Source organism: Trematomus bernacchii, unplaced genomic scaffold (assembly GCF_902827165.1).
Source record: "Trematomus bernacchii unplaced genomic scaffold, fTreBer1.1, whole genome shotgun sequence".
Classification (NCBI taxonomy): domain Eukaryota; kingdom Metazoa; phylum Chordata; class Actinopteri; order Perciformes; family Nototheniidae; genus Trematomus; species Trematomus bernacchii.
The window spans coordinates 5,140,544-5,161,476 of record NW_022987869.1 but is presented as its reverse complement, the minus strand read 5'-3'; the positions used below and the strand labels follow the sequence as shown (position 1 = coordinate 5,161,476).

At 42.1% G+C, this 20,933-nt stretch overlaps 1 protein-coding gene across 1 annotated transcript; it reads right to left on the bottom strand.

Annotated features, from left to right (window-relative positions):
• Positions 1–7,844: 7,844 nt before the first annotated feature.
• On the bottom strand, positions 7,845–16,191 carry prr15la (proline rich 15 like a). Its single transcript, XM_034113731.1, has 2 exons — positions 15,690–16,191; positions 7,845–9,185 (listed from the first exon to the last, which is right to left on the bottom strand). The coding sequence occupies exon 2, from the start codon at positions 9,163–9,165 to the stop codon at positions 8,824–8,826; it is 342 nt and encodes a 113-aa protein (XP_033969622.1). The 5' UTR covers positions 9,166–9,185; positions 15,690–16,191; the 3' UTR covers positions 7,845–8,823.
• Between the last annotated feature and the right edge of the window lie 4,742 nt (positions 16,192–20,933).

Genomic DNA, 20,933 nt, shown 5'->3' with positions numbered 1-20,933 from the left:
CAAAGCAGAAGAAGAAGAAGAAGTGACGTCAGCGGCTTCATTTGCGTAATCCTCCCTCAGGGACTTATTCCGGTGTGAACGCGATCTACTAGATAGTTCCGGAACTAAAGATTTCCGGGGAACTAAGTTCCGGGAACTATTCCTGGGAAAAGTACTTGGTGTGAAAGCGCCTATTAGGCACTTTTCCTTATTTTCATCTAAAGTAACAGACATGCCCCTTTCACACCAACGCGGTTCCAGGGCCGGTTCGGAGCCTATTAGGCGCTTTCACACCACTTCTTCTTCTTCTTCTTCTTCTTCTTCTTCTTCTTTTTCTTCTTCTTCTTCTGCTTTGGGTTTACTGGCAGGCCGCAAACAACTTCACGGCGTATACTGCCACCCGAAGTCCCCGGCCGGAAGTCCCCGGAGTTGGGGACTGGCTTCAGTAAAAGCTGCTGGGAGTCTTCCCAGCAGTTTCTACTGAAGCCTTCCGAGTAAATCGGCAGAAGCGCAGACACCTCCTCCACCGCTCCCATGTTTTCTTTTGTGTTGCCATAAGTTAGTCTCTCTCCGTTGGTGCGCTGGGCTAATGCTAATGCTAATGCGAGCAAATAAAATGGCGGCTTCACAAAACCTTTCAGTTTTACGGGCTGTGGTTTGCAATTCGCAAGCTGGCTCTTTACCCCGAAAACCGGTTCTTACCAAGCCCCGAAAAATTGTCGGTCTAGAAGCAAGAACCGCATACGTCACGCTTACGTCGGAGGCGGGGGCAGGGGCAGGGGCGGGATCAACCTGAGCAACTGATTATGGCAACCTGGTCTCACCAGAATGCGTGACTCCACCACGACTCCTTAACACCGCAGTGCGTGGTGGAGTCACAAACTTTGCTACATTTGCTACAACAACCCCAATGTAAAGTGAATGAGGCTCCTTTGTCGTGGTGCACACACGCATTTCTACAACGTCCAGCAGTGAGCTTTTATTCTATAAAACGTTTTTAAAATCTACTTTATAGCTTGTAGTAACTCACGGGAGGCTTCTTTTATTTTATTTGTATTCATAATAATTTTTATTTTTCGTCAGAATGTATTATGGTGCATTAGTTACGGATTTTTGTTCTCAAAAAACAGTGCATTGTGTGTAATACAACTGTGATTTTTATTAAATTAGTTTTTAAGGAAGGCCAGAGCTTCAGCTGTGTCAAATTGATTGACACAGCAGTTAACGTTATTTAAAAGATAATTATATTCCTATTTGATCATGTCCCCTTTATTGTATTACGGACGCATAGAGCAATGTGAGCGTCCATTCCCATTGGATAACGGAGGATTTTACACCCGGAAGTAAGTATTCTCCTTACTGTCGATTGATTTGACAGTGATATCTGCACTACTCATCAACTCAAAAACACCAGATTATCCTTGTTAATTACACAACATTGCTTGGTTTAAATTGTGTACAATGCTTTTGTAATTTTCCCCTTCGATTCGGAGAAACAAATATTTGTTCAGAGTTTAGGATGGCCGAAGACTACCCAGAATCCTCAGCTATTGTTCCGCTTTGCCTCACGCTCTGTGATTGGTTGACCTCCAACTGCATTCCATATGAAAAAAAAACGTTTCGTAAAAGATAAAATCATATTTTATTCAGCAGTGCTTGCTTTACTTTTTGAAAGTCATCACATGAATGCATTGTAATGAATGGTTTGGCTGCATTAAATATTACACATCTGTCGTAGTTCTTTATTTATCTACAGAGATCGGGCCTCAGAATAGACCGGAAACTATTCTTTTACCGTTCTGTTTTAATTTCACAATAAAGTTAGTAGTAATAATTTGTTTTGATATTTGAGAGCAGGCAGACGTTTTGTTTTGTATTATAGCAGCTATCGGATGGAATCAATACATGGGCTGCACAGGTTGTCATGTCCGACTATCACAAGTAGAATCATAATGAAAAATATGCCGGTAAATGCGCCTGTAAAAAACGGCTTATGCCACAATAGGATAGCAACAAGTTGTCAAGATAGTCAGTTTAGCTTCAGTTGCTATGCTAGCATCACCCATTTTATACCAAAGAATCTTTCATAACAGCGTTGTGATGCCAAACAGCGGGCAGCACTGCAGCGGTCGGTAAATGCCGCTGAAACACATTAATAAACAATGAACCACGGCACTCTGGAGAAAAGTACAAGGGTTGAGAAGTAGTTATTTAATTTAATCTGGCTTCGTATGATTATAAGCAACACGATCATCGACCCGACGCAGTCCCCCATTGTTGTTGTTGTGAGCGCTGTTGGGGAGAAAATCAGCGACGTAAACGGTGACGTCATGACGCAGCAGCGGCAGCACCAGTCGGGCTCTGGGCGGTGTGAACCAAACGGGGGCTGAAAATGAAAACCGGTTCCAAACCAGAAGAGCGTAAGCACGGAGCTAGAACGGGAATCGCGTTGGTGTGAAAGGGGGCATCAGAGAATCAGCACTTTTGAAACAGGGCTGAAACAGAGGGGATTATGGGATGCTACTATGATCTGTTTGGTATTTCGAGCCAAACACTTCAGAGACATGTTTTGTATATATCTGATACCCAGGGCCGCCCCTCCCTACATGCAGATCACGCACCTCGCGGAGGGGGCCTCACCTTGCAGAGGGGGCCTCATCTGAAGCGCAAATGCGGCGCAATTAGTGTAAGTGCGCCACAGTTTCGCCGCTAGGCCCCCCCCCCCCCTCATCATAGAACTTTGCGTGGGGCCACAAGTTGGCCAGGAGCGGCCCTGCTGAGACCTATAATATATTGTTCAAAAACAGTATAATAGGGGACCTTTAAAGAAGAACTCAATCAACAATTGCAAAGAAGACCTGTCACTAGCTTTGAGCGCTAGCAGCTAACACTTCTCAAAGCAGGGGGGTCAAACTCATTTTAGTTCAGGGGCCACATTCAGCCCAATTTGATCCCAGTAAAACATTTATTTTATTTTATTTTATATACCCTTAATCGTCCCACAGAGGGAAAATGTACATTCTGCATTTGACCCATCCTAGTATTAGGAGCAGTGGGCTGCCATTATGTACGGCGCCCGGGGAGTAGTGTCGGGAACTGTGCCTTGCTCAGGGACACCTCGGTAGCACTTGGTCTTTCGGGGACTTGAATCGGTGACCTTCCGGTTCCCAAATCACCACCACCGCCAAATCATAGCATAATAACCTGTGAATAAAGATGACTTTAAATGATTCCCTTTGTTTAGTGCAGAAAGTACATACTGAAAATGTTCACATTTAATGAACTATATTTACAACCTGACATTTCTTTAGAAAAAGAAGTTTTTGTGCCTCAGTTTATCATTTACACATGTGCATTACTTCCAGATCACAGAAAATCTACAAAAACATTTATTCACCGCCAACGGTATCTTGAACTGAACAAAAGTAATTTACTTTATGATCAAAACAACTTGTCAAGATCTAGAAATTATTTTACATTCATTTCCACATCTGTGTAATGTTCATGACACACCACCATACAAACTAAATGGGAACTATTCAGGAAGGAGGTTAATGATGTGATTCAGAATCAAGTTTATACGTTTACACATACAAGGAATTTGTTTTGTTTTCTGGTGGTGGGAACAAACAATTAAAAAAAAATAAGTTGCAAAGGAGGTAAAAAAAGGAAATATATAAGGATAGTACAAAATAAGTATTATTAAGAAACAATTTAGCATTAAAAAAGGATGCTAAAGACAAGTATTTACACCAAATTTAAATTCAACTATAACCTTAAAAGCTAAAAATAATAATAATTAAAAAAAAATGGGTTGGTTGATTAAGTGAATGGCTGGTTGATGGGTGATGATTGGTTGGTTATTTGATTAGTTTATTAAGTGATGATTGATATTTTTGTTGGTTGATTGATTTACGAAGTGATTTATTGGTCCATTGATGGATGCATAGGTGAAATTATTAACTGATTGATAACTGATAGGCCACTTTCTAATTCATGTTCAGTCAGAAGGGGCAGTGCAGGCCAAACGTCTGTCTAATATTACTCTAATAACAGTGTTTCAAACTGTGACCAATGAGAGGCTTCCCTTTTTTGTCCACCAGATGGAACTGTGGCACAAGTTGTGTGTATCTTCGTTCTCAGATTGCAGACCATATGGTTTAACTACTTCTATATCCATGATTGTTTCAGTTGATATTACATTATATAACTTTTCATATAGCTATTAAAAGTGACTAACAAAAAGTGTATTCAACCATGAAGAAACAAACTCAAAAGCCAGAATCCTGCAGGTTTCTATAAACCCAACTAGATTAAGTGCTAATGCATTAGCTCCACTTAAAGGTCCCCTATTATACTATTTTTCAACAATATAGGTCTCAGATATATACAGAACATGTCTCTGAAGTGTTTGGCTGAATCTCTTTACACAGAGGGGCTATTTATGTATGAAAGACATGAAAAAGTGGATTTTGCAGAATAGACCTTAAAGGTGGGGTAGGTAAGTTTGAGAAACCGGCTCGAGATACACTTTTTGTTATATTCCATGGAATGCTCTTAACATCCCGATAGCAATGAATATCTGTGCTTTGACAAAAAAATCCATAAAAAAATGTCATCTGTGGAAGCCGTAGTACTGTAAAAAGCACGACCAATCATTTTAGCGGCTAAAATAACTGGATGGCCTACCTGCCTGTCAGCCTTCCATCTGTGCACAAACTTATCTCGTGCCCTCATTGGTCATGTGCGTGTTCATGTGTGTTGGAGGAGGGGCTCTGTAAGGAAGTGGGAGATTTTTTCCGGCTGTGTATTTTCAAATTCTAGCACACTCAAGCTGGTTTCTCCAAAATTACCTACCCCACCTTTAAAAGCAAAACCTTTCTACAGTAAGTGCTACATACAGAAGAAAGACATTTGGCAGAGGTGCAGTTACTTGAAACAGGTGAGTTTTCAGTCCAAAACAGAAGATGTGTAGACTCTGCTGTCATGATAACAATAAGGAGCTTGTTTGTTTAGGGTTCACCGCGGTGAAGTTAGTTTGAGCTTGGATGTTGGACAGACTCCACAGCCAGCCAAGTCTTGCAGTTTCCACAGGAGGGCAGCAGGTGGCCAGTCAGCTCATTAAAGGTCCCATGTCATGCTTTTCCGGTTATTACCCGTCCCCTTGTGTGTTATGTAGCTTTTTATGTATGTAAACGGTCTGCAAAGTCACAAACCCTCAAAGAACACCCTGTAGTGAGTACAACTAACACAGAAAATACCTGTCTATGCTGCCCCAGAACGCCTCGTTGGAGATTTTTCTTTTTCAATTTTTTTCTTCCGGGTACCAAGTGACGTAAGGGTCTAATGGCGCATTTCCACTACAGCGCGGTTTAAGCGTGCCGTGCCGTGCCCGGCCCGTTTTTGGTTGCGTTTCCACTAGGCGTAGTTCCGGCTAGCGGGTACTTTTTCACAGTTTTCTGGCTCTCCAAAATCGAGGTTCTTTCCGGGCCAACAACCGGGCTGAGTATGCTAAACTAGTGAGAGAATCGCTGGCAACTACAACAAAATGAACATATTTGACCGTGATTTAATTGTAATACACGTTTCAAAATGATGCCGAAGTAACAACCAGAGATGGGGTCGTTACTAAAAAAAAGTAATATATTACATATTACATATTACTTAAAAAAAAAGTAATATATTACACTACTTCGTTACTCTCTACATAAAGTAACTCGTTACTTTACTCGTTACTTTACTCGCAGGGCCGGCCCGCCCCTCCCTACAGGCAGATCACGCAGACTGCTAAAGTTTCAAATGTTCTCTTTAGTTCAGTTTCCATTGTCGCATAAGACTGATCCAGATAGCTCTGACTATGGCTGTCCTCTGTCTCCTGCTATCTGTATTTTGCGCAGCATATCTCTGAACGATGCGATGGTGATTCCACTGTGCAAATGGGCAACATTACCTCTACTATGAAGGATGCTACAAGCCTGTCCATCTCTGCTTTGGTTACCGGTCCTCCAAATTCTAATTTGTGCCGCTTCGGAGTCGGCGGCGGCGCACTCACAACATCCTCACTCTGGGTTCGGGGGTCCTTAGCTATTAGCTTCACCTTAGCATGTGTTCTTTGCAGGTGTTTGTTGAGGTTTGACGTGGTGTTTACAGCAGTGGATAACAGCTTCTGGCCTGGACACAGTTTGCACCTCACCGTCACATTCCTGTCTATTCTTCGGACGAACTCAAAATAATGGGCATACCTCCCCTCCCCTCGAAAGTTATCGCTGACTCAGCCATGTTTATGGAGCACTGCACGTGGAGATGTGGACGCGCAAGTCGGGCAGATTACGTACATATAAACCTGCGGCGGAAACCCCTCTTGTCTGTCAGTGTGATTATGACTGATTTTATAAAAGTAACGAAGTAACGCGTGTCGGGGCAATGTTAGTAACTGTAGTGTGATTACTGAATTATAAAAGTAACGCGTTACACTACTCTGTTACCGACAAAAGTAATATTATTACAGTAACGCGTTACTTTGTAACGCGTTACTGTAATAATACGCGTTACACCCAACTCTGGTAACAACATACTGATACCGGTTAGTAAAAACCATGAATTAATGCTTTGACAAGTCTGCAGACAGACGGCAGGAGAAAAACCTTTTAAAATGCGTGTTTTCTGAATGGAGATTGGCTAAGCTAACGTTGTATATGCTCCGACCGTCCACACTCACAACAACGGCCTATACAGACATAAATAAAGCAGCGACTGTATTCACCATGACACAGACAGTCTGTGGTTTGTACTTGTTTAACTTTTGTCTAGTTTCTGAACAGATATGAGGAGCTGTGAGCTCTGAGGGCTAACAGCTAACGGCTGATGTTGGTTTTGTGTTTCGCATTGAAGATGACGTCACGGCTCCGCCTACACTGCGTTACTTTAGATACTACCCCAGTTCCTAAACTGTAATGGAAACGCAGCATAAAGTGAGCCTGGCCTAAAAAGGCCTAACGACGCCTAGCCATACCGTACTAAGCCGAGCGAGGCCCTGCAGTGGAAATGCGCCATAAGTGACGTAACGGCTATGCCAAATGGACCAATCCGCGGACTTCCTCACACACACACACTCACTCAGCCTTATCTTTTCTCAGCCGCAGCTCCGCGGATTTCTCAGCCTGAACTCAGCCTGAGACAGCGAGACACAGCGAAACTCAAAACACACAAACTCACAGCCAGGCTACAAGTGTGTGTGTGTGCTCAGGCTGAGTTTCGCTGTGTCTCGCTGTCTCGCAGACCCCACGCAGCAACCAGGAAACGACACCAGTAATCTAGCTCACACTGTCCGCTCCAGCAGCGAGCCCCGCAACGTCCCGCCAACACGGCACCCAGACCCCACGCAGCATTCTCATCTGTTTGTCATTACTGGTGTCATTTTCTGGTTGCTAACGCCATTGTAACACATAATCACTGATGTTGACCGACCTCCTGCGGCCAGCTCCATCAGAAACTGCAAGACTGTCTGGATGTGGAGAGAATGTCTGTCAAATATCCAACCTCAAACTAACCCCCCCCGCCCCAAACACATCTGTCACTGTCACACTGAATGTGTAGCACCTGGTGGATTCTCAATAACGACCAGACACCTGAGAGAGTTTCTGCCCAACGTAGACACCTTTGATGAATTTGGAGGTTGTTAGATGGTGTGAGGTTTAAAGTGACCGCAGCGCCTCTATACAGACAGTGCACCATCGTATTTCTTTTGAAATCTTTAAAATGGCCAGTAACTTGTTACGGATATAAGTCCAAAATAGCATTAAAAAGAACACATAATTTACTGAAAATCTGACATTTATTTCCATCAAAAATATTTCTGTGCCTACACTAAATGTTGGAGCATTGACATTGAAGGCTAAAATTACTTCTGGCATTTGTAAGTGGTTTTAAAAAGACAGACTGTAGGCTAACTTCTGATTGGATGTGAGGTACAATCAACAGGAGAGAAAAGAAGCTTCTTGAGAGAAACCCTTAATGGAGGAGTGTTTTAAAGATCTGTTGCATGTGAAGAGATGCTGCCCTCTCCTGGCCTTCACCGGCAACAACATGTGTAGGACTGCCTGGATGAAAAAATAACAGCTAAAATGTGAGTTTAAAAATACAGAAAAATCAATAATCAATCAAGTCTCAAAAGTGTCTCAGTAGGTTTAAGAAGATCTAAAACATGTTACAAAAGTACAACTATAGAGAGAGACATGGCTACGTAAACCTGCAAACGCGACAAATAAATCCAGGAAGTGGACTACAACTTTAAACTAGTGCTCAAATTAGGATCCCAGTGTCTTAAGTGCTTGTTCAATGATGATTCAATAACTCACAACAACATGACTTCATCAACCATGACAAGTGATAGTACATAACTTTAACTATCAGATTGTTTCATTGATTATATTTAATTTAAGTTAAGTGAGTTTACCTTGTCATTTTGTTTATCTATTTGTGTCTTTTTTAGATAAACTTTGCTTTCTTGTAAATTGCACTTAACCCTTCCAAAGTGTATTTCTGGATGCTGTCTGTGAGTTGAGGGCACATGTACAGAGTCTCTCATGAACCCGTTGGCTGGCTTTCCTGCAGTGTAGTAGATCCATGGCGGTGCATTGTCCTGAATCATCCCTGCAATCCCCATCCACCAGAAGCTGACAGCAGGCCTCAGAATGCAGAATGTTTGGAATTGAAGTAAATAGGAAAACATCAAACTTCTCTAAATAAAGATAAGCCTGAACATTCTGTCTCAAGAAGTCTTGATTCAACTTCATCATCCCAAGAAGGTATTAATGCCCAGAGTTTCACCCAATTAAGGCTGCATCAACTCTGGTTTTCGTCCCTGGTGGGGTCCCCTCCTGGAAACATCTCCGGGTTCTCTGCCAGAGTGGCTCGGACTTTCTTCTTCTCCTTGAACCTCCCGGAGTGAGACACCTTGACGTGGCGCCCCTTGCTGGCCGGGGTCTTGTCCACGATCCTCTCCAGCCAGGCGTCCAGCTGAGGGTCCCGCAGCATGTCCTCGGGGGGGGGCGCTGTGGCCGATCCATGCTGAGCAGGGGGGGTGTTAGAGGCAAACTCTGCAGGGATCTCATACAGGACCTTGAGCTGGGACTTCTTTCTCCTCAGGAAAGTCAGCTTCCACCAGCCAGGAGAAGGCTCTGCCATGATGGAGGGAGGGTGGGGGGCTAAGGGGAGGGAACAGGGGAGGAAAAGATGATTAGAATACAAATAAATATTAAGAAAGACATTTATCATAAACAATCTGCAACCAAAAAAATGCATCTATTGGTGCATATGTATCTGTCTTTATATGTGTGTGTGTGTGTGTGTGTGTGTGTGTGTGTGTGTGTGTGTGTGTGTGTGTGTGTGTGTGTGTGTGTGTGTGTGTGTGTGTGTGTGTGTGTGTGTGTGTTTGTGGGCGTGTGTGTGTTTGTGTGTGCCTATCCTCCCATGGCACTGTCAATATTTCAGCGTAATTCAATAGCCTTCATATGTGGATGCACACATACTCAGGTTACTCAGGTTACCGTGTGTTTGTCTGTGTGTGCGTGCGTGCGTGCGTGCGTGCGTGCGTGCGTGCGTGCGTGCGTGCGTGCGTGCGTGCGTGCGTGCGTGCGTGCGTGCGTGTGTGTGTGTGTGTGTGTGAGGGAAAGAGACACATTTGAAGTCAGGCAAATTGAAAAATACATTTAATCATTTATCAATAATCAAAGGGATCACAAGGACAGTTACATCAACAGAAGGGGTCTTCCACAATTTCAGGCAGAGGACCCCTCAGCTCAGAAAGAGGCAGCAGAGCAACTATAGTTGCATATTCAACTGGGCCTTCAACAGTGTAGGGCCTTTGGAAGTGCCATGAATAAACCGTTTTAATTTGTGTTCTGTTAATGTTTGGTGAATGTCTATGATTATGTGTTGTTAATGTTTATGTACTGTTAATAATTATGCTTATATATGGTTAATGTTAATGTTTGTGTATGTATGGAGTAGAGGTCAAAGTAGATATGTTGATCTACTCTTCATTCCTAATTACAAATCTAGAAAGGTTTGAAAGGTTCTAAACAGTTACATGTATCAACTCAAAGGAACTGATACAGTGAGAGGAGTCGGTCTGCACATCCCTGTCTGATACCCCTCTGTCACGGAGCGTCCACACAGCAGTGTTAAAAAAATCTTCTAACGCTTCTGCCCATTCACTTTGAATGGGGTGACGTCACTTTGCCTCACTTTTCGCCGAACTGCATTGTGGGAAGCAGAGCGGAGATTTTCAGGATTTTCAGGATCAAAGTTGAGCAATGTTCAACTTTTGAAGCTGAGGTGGAAGCGTCAGCCAATCAAATCCCGTTTATGCAAATCTGACAGTTCAAGCGCTAGCCAATCAAACCGCGTGTAAGCTGGGAGTGACATACATATAGAGTGGCGAAGTCCCTCCCCTTCCGGTGGACCTCCATGGGACCTTATTTCGGAAAAATTATGTATTGAAGTCAATGGAGAGAGAAAGATTATCTTTCGATCCCGTTTGAATTGTGCCACGAATTACACATATGATGTTTGTCAATTTAAAAGATAATTTTGCAAGTCAAAAAAAAAAAAATGTGTCGTAAAACTGTGAAGTAACACATTTGTTTGTGTGAAATGCTCAATGAACTACATCTCTCTGGTCAACCACACACGTCACCAAGATGGCCGTCACTACTGTCTTGTCAACAAAACGATTGACTACCCTCACTATCACCACAATGAAACACGTCCTGAAGAATGTCATGCAAAGCTGCCTGCCTGCCTTCCTTTGATTCTCTCTGAACTGCCTGGTCTTTTTAATTTCAACCATTTGTGCAGATAGCATGAAGTAGAAAAGATCGCAGATCGCCGATGCTAGTGTTAGCGTTAGCATTTCTCCCCCGGGCTTAAATTGTGTATTATAGAATGATCACACCGGTGACAGTACTCTTCAAAGGGTTCACGAAATATGACTACTACTCTTACTGTTTAACATTTTGGGTTACTTAATGTTACTTCATGTTAAGGCTAATAAAAATGACAAGGCTGTAATGCTAACTAACGTGCTAGCTACTAGCTAGGTAGCTAACTTGATCCTTTCATCAGACGGGAAGCGAAAGAACGAGCAAGACCCATTGCTGGTATGATAACAACCTGGCACTAAGCACACAGGCATCTTGTTAAAGTTATCTTATCTTAGCTGATCTTAGCTATCTCTTAGTAGAGGAAAACAATTGTGACATCACTTACGCGACTCTGGGATTTGTAGTCTTTCTAGTTGCGTATTTTTCATAGTCTTATATTTCAACAGTTTTACGACAAACTGTGACTTTTTTGACATGGAAATTATTTTTTAAGATTGACAAACATCATATGTGTAATTCATGGCACAATTCAAGCGGGATCGAAAGATACGTTTTCTCTCTCCATTGACTTCAATACATTATTTTTCCGAAATAAGGTCCCATGGACCGGAAGTAGATGGGCGTGACTTCGCCACTCTATTCCAAAAAATGGAGGAGAAATTAGCGGTAGGGAATCACCCGGTGCTTTATGACCAGTCCCTATTTACCTACCGGGATACAAACCGGAGGCGCCAGGCATGGAGGGAGGTGGCAGAGATAGTGGTAGGTTTTCGCCTGTTTGGGGAGTTTATATCCAGTTTACTTCGGGCTTTTTTGCTTTGTATGTCGGGGGCGGGAGATTCATATGATTGGTTGTTGGTCGCGTTGCTCGCAAAAAATCCCCAAGCTTCAGAAACGCCCACCTCCAAGATTTTTTTAACGCTGCTGTGTGGACGCTCCGTCACCGTAAAGATCTGCAGAGCCCCTTCCTCTCAGGTGGACAGGCCAGGTTCTGAGGAGATTAGTACAGCAGATCAAAGGAGGACATCTCTATCTGGCATTGGCTGCTTATTTCGCTCATATTATGGTTTGTAGTATACACAAGATAATAAGAGATAAGATAAGATAAGACTTTATTTATCCCGAATGAAATTGTTGTGCCAGAGTTACAAAAACAAACACAGCAACATAATGGTAAAACTGTACACTAAAAGTGCAGTAAAAGAGCAATGAAGTATCTACAGGAGACATGAAACACAGACGGTCACAAAATTAATGTAAATATTACCAGTAATTAGTAGTTAAAAAAAAAGACCGTAGTGGCAGATACGTAATTGCACGTTTATCATAGCACATTGTTAATTATAATAATATTGCACATGTTATATAGCAGCGAGTGTTTTGTAGTGATGGTAAAATATTTATATTGCACATAGTGTTGGTGTTGAAGTTCTCAGTTCCATTTACTGAAGGGTGAAGAGTTATAGAAAATGAAATGATCGTGCCATACCGTCCAATACCATACCATACTCTATCACACCATATCATGCTGTGCAACATGGGAGATGACAGGACTGGCTCTTATGTGACATCTGTTTGTTTGTTTGTTTGTAGCCTTTATTTAACCAGGTTAAAAAATCCCATTGAGATCAACGATCTCTTTTTCAAGGGAGACCTGCGGTATCTGAAGCCTTGGATTTTAGTCATTTGTACACAGCACATCAATGGAGGAAATCTCTATCTGGCGTTGACTGCTTATATAGCTCATATTCTGTTTGTAACATACAAAGGTATGTGCATAAAGGGTCCTCATACTTTGGTTCCATACCATACCATAGCATTCCATACCATAGCATTCCATACCATAGGATACAATATCATACCATACCATACTACCATACCACACCATACGATAACATACCATAGTATTCCATACCATAGCATTCCATACCATAGGATACTACCATACCACACCATACGATAACATACCATAGCATTCCATACCATAGGATACCATAGGATACAATATCATACCATACCATACCATAGCATTCCATACCATAGGATACTACCATACCACACCATACGATAACATACCATAGTGTACCCTACCATAACGTACCGTACCATGCCATACCATGCTGTACAACACCATAAAATAGCATTTGTATTTAATTCCCAACATTTGTTTACAACCAGACCATCGTCAAGTTACCCACAAGTTTATCAAGGTAAGGGAGCGATATCAGAAATATCAGCAAAATATCAGCAAAATATCCGTAGGGATGAACTTGCACGTTGGCTACCTGTTCCATTATTTGGCCTTTACAGAGATCAGCTAACTGGCATCACCTGCTAACTAACAGGTCAGCAGGTGATGCCTTCAGGTGCAGGTGATGCCTTCAGGCCCCAGCTGAGCAAACAGAAACTAACCCACATTGTTTTATTGTTTCTCTTCTTGATCTGATACACGCAGCCAGCTGATCATTGTTTGGCTCCTTTGTCCCTTTGATGTAGATTCTATTGAACTTTGAAGTGATGGCGAGTATCGACTTCCTCTGCCTTTCATTGGGAGGGAGAAGGGGGGGGGGGGGCAGACTTTTGGTTGCTGGTGTTGCAGAGAACAATGTAAATTGCTCACTGAAAGTCATATATATTCTTCCATGGTGTTACGCAGACTTGTGCACCTGGTGAGTAAAGAGGGCTGCCTGATATACAAGAGTGGTGCAGAGTCTTGAAACCCGGACATTAGTTAGCATTTCACCACTTCGTGTTCCCTTGAAGTCAACGTTTGTTGTCAGTAGATACACCACTTGTGAATGTCCAAAGCTTATACATTTCATAAAAACAAGGGTTGCTAACAAGTGACTAACACGGACTACTAAACGTCATCACACCAAACATTAGATGCCTTTAGCTTAGCGGTGGTGAGGTGAAGTCATGTGACTGTCTTTTACTTCTGATTGCATTTACGCTTCAAAAATCACAAAGAGGTGATAATATGTAGAGATTATCCTGCTTATCAAAAACATTGAAGTATTATAAACGTGTGTTTGCAACAGATTTGGTTGGTTGGTCATCACTGCATCATTCTATGTTGCTGTAACTTTGATCAAATGTGGAAAATGAGTAGTCAACATTACAACACATCATCTTTTCTTCAATGTGTGACTAAAGACATCATGCTCCTCAGAGGATGAACCCTGCTGACATTAGGGATCCATGAAGGATCCATGAGGGGATCCATGAGGGGATCCATGAGGGGATCCATGAGGGGATCCATGAGGGATCCATGAGGGGATCCATGAGGGATCCATGAGGGGATCCATGAGGGATCCATGAGGGGATCCATGAGGGGATCCATGAGGGGATCCATGAGGGATCCATGAGGGGATCCATGAGGGGATCCATGAGGGGATCCATGAGGGGATCCATGAGGGGATCCATGAGGGGATCCATGAGGGATCCATGAGGGATCCATGAGGGGATCCATGAGGGGATCCATGAGGGGATCCATGAGGGGATCCATGAGGGGATCCATGAGGGATCCATGAGGGGATCCATGAGGGGATCCATGAGGGGATCCATGAGTAATCCGTACAGATATCCGGGTCCCAGAGTGGGCTTTAGTGACTTCAAGGTTCAAGGCAAACTATTTTAAAATCCACCATAACAAAATGATTTTTTCAATGACTTTCCTGATCCTCTGACTTTTCCTTTAGCCTCTTAATAATAACATAATAATAATAATATAACAGGGAGAAAGCAGCTTCTTCCATACTTAAGATGTTTAAACATTTCTGATAAATAATGCTTTATCACAAGCATCATGAATAACTCGTAGATTATTAGTTAAACTAAAGCTAATAGTGATTATACTTTTGACAAAAATTATATATAGGTATTAGTGTTACTAATATTAGTAATGTTATAATGTAGGAATACTGTTGCAACTCATTCAACCTTTATATTGCTATTATAAAAATAAGTCAATAAATAATGGTATATATATATATATATATACATACATATTTTCTATGATATTTGTAATTGTGTGTGTGTGTGTGTGTGTGTGTGTGTGTGTGTGTATGTGTGTGTGTGTGTGTGGTAGTGAGTGTGTGTGTGTGTGTGTGTGTGCTGGTGTATGTGTGTGTGTGTGTGTGTGTGTGTGTGTGTGTGTGTGTGTACTGTGTGTGTGTGTGTGATGTGTGTGTGCGTTGAGGTGTGTGTGTTGAGTGAGTGTGTGTGTGAGTTGTGTGTACTGTGTGTGTGTGTGTGAGTGTGTGTGTGTGTGTCGTGTGTGTGTGTGTGTGTGTGTGTGAGTGTGTGTGTGGTGTGTGTGTGTGTGTGTGTGTGGTGTGTGTGTGTGTGTGTGGGTGCGTGTGTGTGTGAGTGTGTGTGTGTGTGCGTGTGTGTATGTGTGCGTGTGTGTGTGTGTGTGTGTGTGTGTGCGTGTGTGCGTGTGTGTGTGTATGTGTCAAATATATGTTTTTCTTGCTGATTAACAAATCATTTCTATTTACATCTATAATATATTTACATCTATAAATATAAATATATAAAATGTTATAATGAGTGCGATAAAGTCTTTAAAACATACATTATAACATTACTTGTAAATACACAACCATATAACGGATCATTTCAATGGATATTGAACTAAGTCGAACTACATTAGTTATACAGAGGATCATTTCACTTGGATATATTTATTGATGTTTTATTATATGCATATATATACTTACATATATAGATATATATATATGTGTGCTATGTACCCTGTTTCCTTACAATGGAAACAGGGTACATAGCAAATGTACTTTCCACCCTTAGCTTGACACTCACCTGTTTGAAAGGTTCTCCTTCCAGCTGTGAGACTCCAGACTTCAGGACCGACTGTCAGCCTCTTCTCTCCAATAACTTGTTCAACTCATGAGTTTAGCCTTCCAGCCGGAACAGCACTTTGGGAAGATGCATTCCACTTCACTGTGCTGCTATGGTATGCCTCTGTCTCTATGCTAGTATAGCACCTGCAGAGGAATAAGCCTATATAAGACCACAATATATTAAACTGTCTGCGAAGTGGCAGGAAAACAGAAACTTTGAATCACTTAATGCTCATTCAATTCTCAGAGGAGAGTCCATTATTACACAGAACTACACTGAGTGGAAGTAGAAGAATCTCAGTAGAAAGGGTGTTGTATCCCAGTAGCAGGTGTTAGATGTCTCTCCTGAGGGTAACAGGAGCAAAACACATTCAAAAATAAATAACTATAAGAGGTAAAGTGAGCTGATGGCAGTCCAAGCATGATCCTCTGGTCCGTCATGTATTCTAGATCTCCCTGGTTTCCTGTCCACATCCACTCTGTCCGCCTTCTCCTAGGTGCTGAGTTACAGGTGCAGCTGTCGGCCCCTCCCACACACACACACACACACACACACACACACACACACACACACACACACACACACACACACACACACACACACACACACCACACACACACACACACACACACACACACACACACACACACACACACACACACACACACACACACACACACCACACACACACACACACACACACACACACACACACACACACACACACACACACTTTAGTTGCTAGGGCGAAACTCACAATAGTGGTCATAATATGATCTTTAAACGTATTCTTATCTGAGCCTCGCCTATAATTAGACTGCCATCAAAATGAGCCTGTATATTATTGCAAAAGTTGTATCAACACAAAAACAAACTAGGTTAATAACACTGAGGTCAGTGCATAACAGAAATATTGCGTTTATTAGAATTCTTGGCATGGAATGTTGCACATCTATTAATTTTAAAGTAACTAGTAGGCCTAAATGGTTGTTAAGGTGTTTCTTCTGTGGTTGTTAGTAGGCCGTCAGACTGCATTAAGAAGAGTTCCCTTGGAGGAACAGAGCAATAGCGTGTGGTACAGGAATAAGTCCTAAACCCAGAAATGAGTCAGGATTTTAAGCGATTTTGGGCTTCCTCTTCTCAAAGTATTTTTGTATGTCAGTTAATACCCCACTGGAGAATATCCAGAGACTTCACATGTTGTTAAAAAAGGTGACTAAGTGACGTAATAGGACAAGTAAACATCATCACGCGGAACATTAGCTGCCTTGAGCTTAGCCGTGTTGAAGTCAAGCGACCGACATATAGTTCATTTAAAGTTTAACATTAGTATTTTACTGCCGGACATTGCATTTACGCTATACATAATATTATATCATAATAGATTTCCAAGATCCGATGGAAAAATCCCATTGCTTTTTATCGCCCTTGTGATGCTAACTTCCGGGTTGGCCTACAAAAATATTTCATCACTGCACCTCTCTATACTAAATGTTATTAAGGTGTTGCCATAAGTGGTTTGTTAGGGTGCTTTGTGGCTGCTGCAGTAATAGTGACACAGCATCATGCCCACATCTGACCTAACGTAGTCCTCGTCCCAGGTCACCATTTATTCCATTGTAGTTTTAATATGAATCTGAAACAAGTTCTAACCCTTAATCATAACTCTTAATGTTAATAACCTTTGTATTGGGTTTGTAGAATAATGAAACAACCAGGCCTTCACATGTTCAACAGAACAGATTTAGCATGAATCCAAACCGGTAATACACTTTTCACTGTGGATCATTTACAGAGAGTGTGATCATGGAAACATGCAAACAAGTTAATACATTAACTAAAAATAAATTAACCTCCACACCCAACACTTATTATATATCTGCTCTCTATCTTGGAGTATTAGACACAGTTCCAAGGCATTAGGCATTCATTATTTTACAACACGTGTTGGTTTGATCTTCTGTTGCTCAGTGGCTTCCACACCGCACGCTGCTGAATGAACGGCCCTCTGTACAGTATGTATATCTGCAGCAGGAAGTAGGACAGGGGTTAATAAGTAACCCAGTTATAATCTTTTGCATGATCACACACACACACACACACACACACACACACACGCACGCACGCACGCACGCACGCACGCACGCACGCACACACTGGGTTCATAGGGCTTGAAACAAACATTAAAACAGGTTTGACACATTATCTCATGACATGAGAGTTTGTGCTCCTTTATATCATATTTGGTATATTTTATTTGTTCTTTTATGTGTACTTTATTTTACCCTTTATTTAAGTGTTTTAACAGTTTTTAGATTTTAATTTGTATATTTGATGCTCTCCTGCTTTCTGTTTATGTCATTTATTGAGTTGGACAGGTGTTATATAAAGTTATAATTGTTATATATAATTTGAGGTGCATGTAAATGGTCTGCAAAGCCGCCTCACCCGCAAAGCACTCAGCACTCACCACCCACCTCTCCAACAGCCTCTTCAGCCTCCTGCCTTCAGGGAGGAGGTTCCTCAGCTGAGGAACAGCTTCTTCCACCAGGCGGTCAGGATGCTGAACTCTCTCTTCTCCCTCCCTCCCTCCTCTCCTTCTCTCCCTCCTCTCCTCCCTCCCTCTGACATCTCTCCCCTGACCTCTCCACCCTGCCTCCCACCTTTCCCCCCTGCCCCAAATGGACCTGGACTTTAATTATTGAATAACACGACATGGTGTCAGAAGTCCTGTTGACATTACGTGGAGTGTGACCGGAATAAGTATTGTTTGGAGCCAATTGACCAACCTGGTCTCACCAGAATGCGTGACTCCACCACGACTCCTTAACACCGCAGTGCGTGGTGGAGTCACGAACTTTGCTACATTTACGTGTCGGCACCACGCAAACAACCCCAATGTAAAGTGAATGAGGCTCCTTTGTCGTGGTGCACACACACATTTCTACAACGTCCCGCAGTGAGCTTTTATTCTATAAAACGTTTTTAAAATCTACTTTATAGCTTGTAGTAACTCACGAGAGGCTTCTTTTATTTTATTTGTATTCATAATAATTTTTATTTTTCGTCAGAATGTATTATGGTGCATTATTTACCAATTTTTGTTCTCAAAAAACAGTGCATTGTGTGTAATACAACTGTGATTTTTATTAAATTAGTTAGTTTTTAAGGAAGGCCAGAGCTTCAGCTGTGTCAAATAGATTGTTCCCTTTAGTTAACGTTATGTAAAAGATAATTATATTCCTATTTGATCATGTCCCCTTTATTGTATTACGGACACAGAGAGCAATGCATCCATTCCCATTCATTTTACACCCGGAAGTAAGTATTCTCCTTACTGTCGATTGATTTTACAGTGATATCTGCACTACTCATCAACTCAAAAACACCAGATTATCCTTGTTAATTACACAACATTGATTGGTTTAAATTGTGTGCAATGCTTTTGTAATTTTCCCCTTCGATTCGGAGAAACAAATATGTGTTCAGAGTTTAGGATGGCCGAAGACACTACACTACCCAGAATCCTCAGCTATTGTTCCGCTTTGCCTCAAGCTCTGTGATTGGTTGACCTCCAACTGCATTCCATATGGAAAAAAAACGTTTCGTAAAAGATAAAATCATACTTTATTCAGCAGTGCTTGCTTTACTCTTTGAAAGTCATCACATGAATGCATTGTAATGAATGGTTTGGCAGCAGTGGCGGCCGGTCCATAGGGGCGCTAGGGGCGCCGCCCCACCTCTTCCCATATTGAAAAAAAAAAATAAAAAAAAAAATTAAAATTAAAATTAAAAAAAAAATATATGTTTAAAAAAATATATATATTTTTATTTTTATTTTTAATGAACAAGGTAAATATTATATAATTGGTATCAGTAAAATGTATAATCTACAATAAAATCTCGTTTAAAATTGTGTTACGATGTCTAAAGTTACTGATAAGTCACATGTTTCCTGCCTGGCCTTGCCCATGCATGCACCTTCTCTCGTCTGGGCGCTAAGAGAGGAGCCTTCAACCAGTGCAGCAGCAGCCACCAGCAGCTGACTGTTGCTATCTGTAACGTGTAAACTATGCCGCGAAAATATAATTTCAGCCAATCAGCGTCGTCAAAGATGACGGTCACCGGGCGCCAATGTCAGCGCCCAGTGCAGTCTGTGAGTAGTTTGGACAGTGACTCGTATCCGGTTGACGCAGTAGTTGATGAGGATGGCTTCGTGTGCAGGTGGAGTCTCCGGACCTCGGTCCTCGCCTAATTCTGTTCAAGAGCTAATCTCCAATCCTTTCGAAAGGAGAAGTTTGGCAGATAAATTGTTGCTTAAAGACCTTGGACCGGATCAACCCGATTTGAATATATCGCAGCAATCTCGTGAAAAAGACAAAATGTATACACGAGGCTTCACAAGTAGCTGGTACACAAGAAAGGCTTGGCTAGCTGGATGCAAACAGGTAAATGCTGTCTTTTGTTTCCCATGCTTGCTCTTCAAACAGCCGGGGACAGATACAATGTGCCCGTGGACTGTGATAGGAGTAAACGATATGAAGCATTTGTCCAACAAAATTAAAAAGCACGAGTGCACTAAGGCACACGTGACAAACACCTTTAAGCTAGCCATGCTAGGCAAAGCTAACATAGCCGCACAGCTAGATCAAGGGTACAAGATCTCGGTGAAAAAGCACAATGAAGAAGTGGACAAGAATAGGCACGTCTTGTCTAAAATAATTGATTGTGTGAAATTTTGTGGGGGCTTTGACCTGGCTTTGCGTGGCCACGACGAGGCTGACACATCCGACAACCCCGGCGTTTTTCTGGGTTTAGTTAATCTACTGGCCTCGTTAGATAGCGTGTTGGAGGATCACCTTAAAACGGCTACGGTTTTCAAAGGCACCTCAAAGACGGTGCAAAATGAACTTTTGGACTGCATGTTATCAGTTTGTAAAGACTACATTCTGGAGGAAGTAAAAAATGCCAGTTATTTAGCTATTCAGGCGGATGAGACAACTGACATTTCCACCCACTGCCAGTTAGTGCTTGTGCTACGCTACATCGACCCGCATAACAATGTCCAGGAGCGTTTTTTTGAGTTCATTCCTCTTCAGAATGCGAATGCTGACACAGTTGCCACCGCGCTGATGGAGAGGCTGGGCACTATCCTCCCCGATGGACAACTGGGCAAACTAATCGCCCAAGCCTATGACGGTG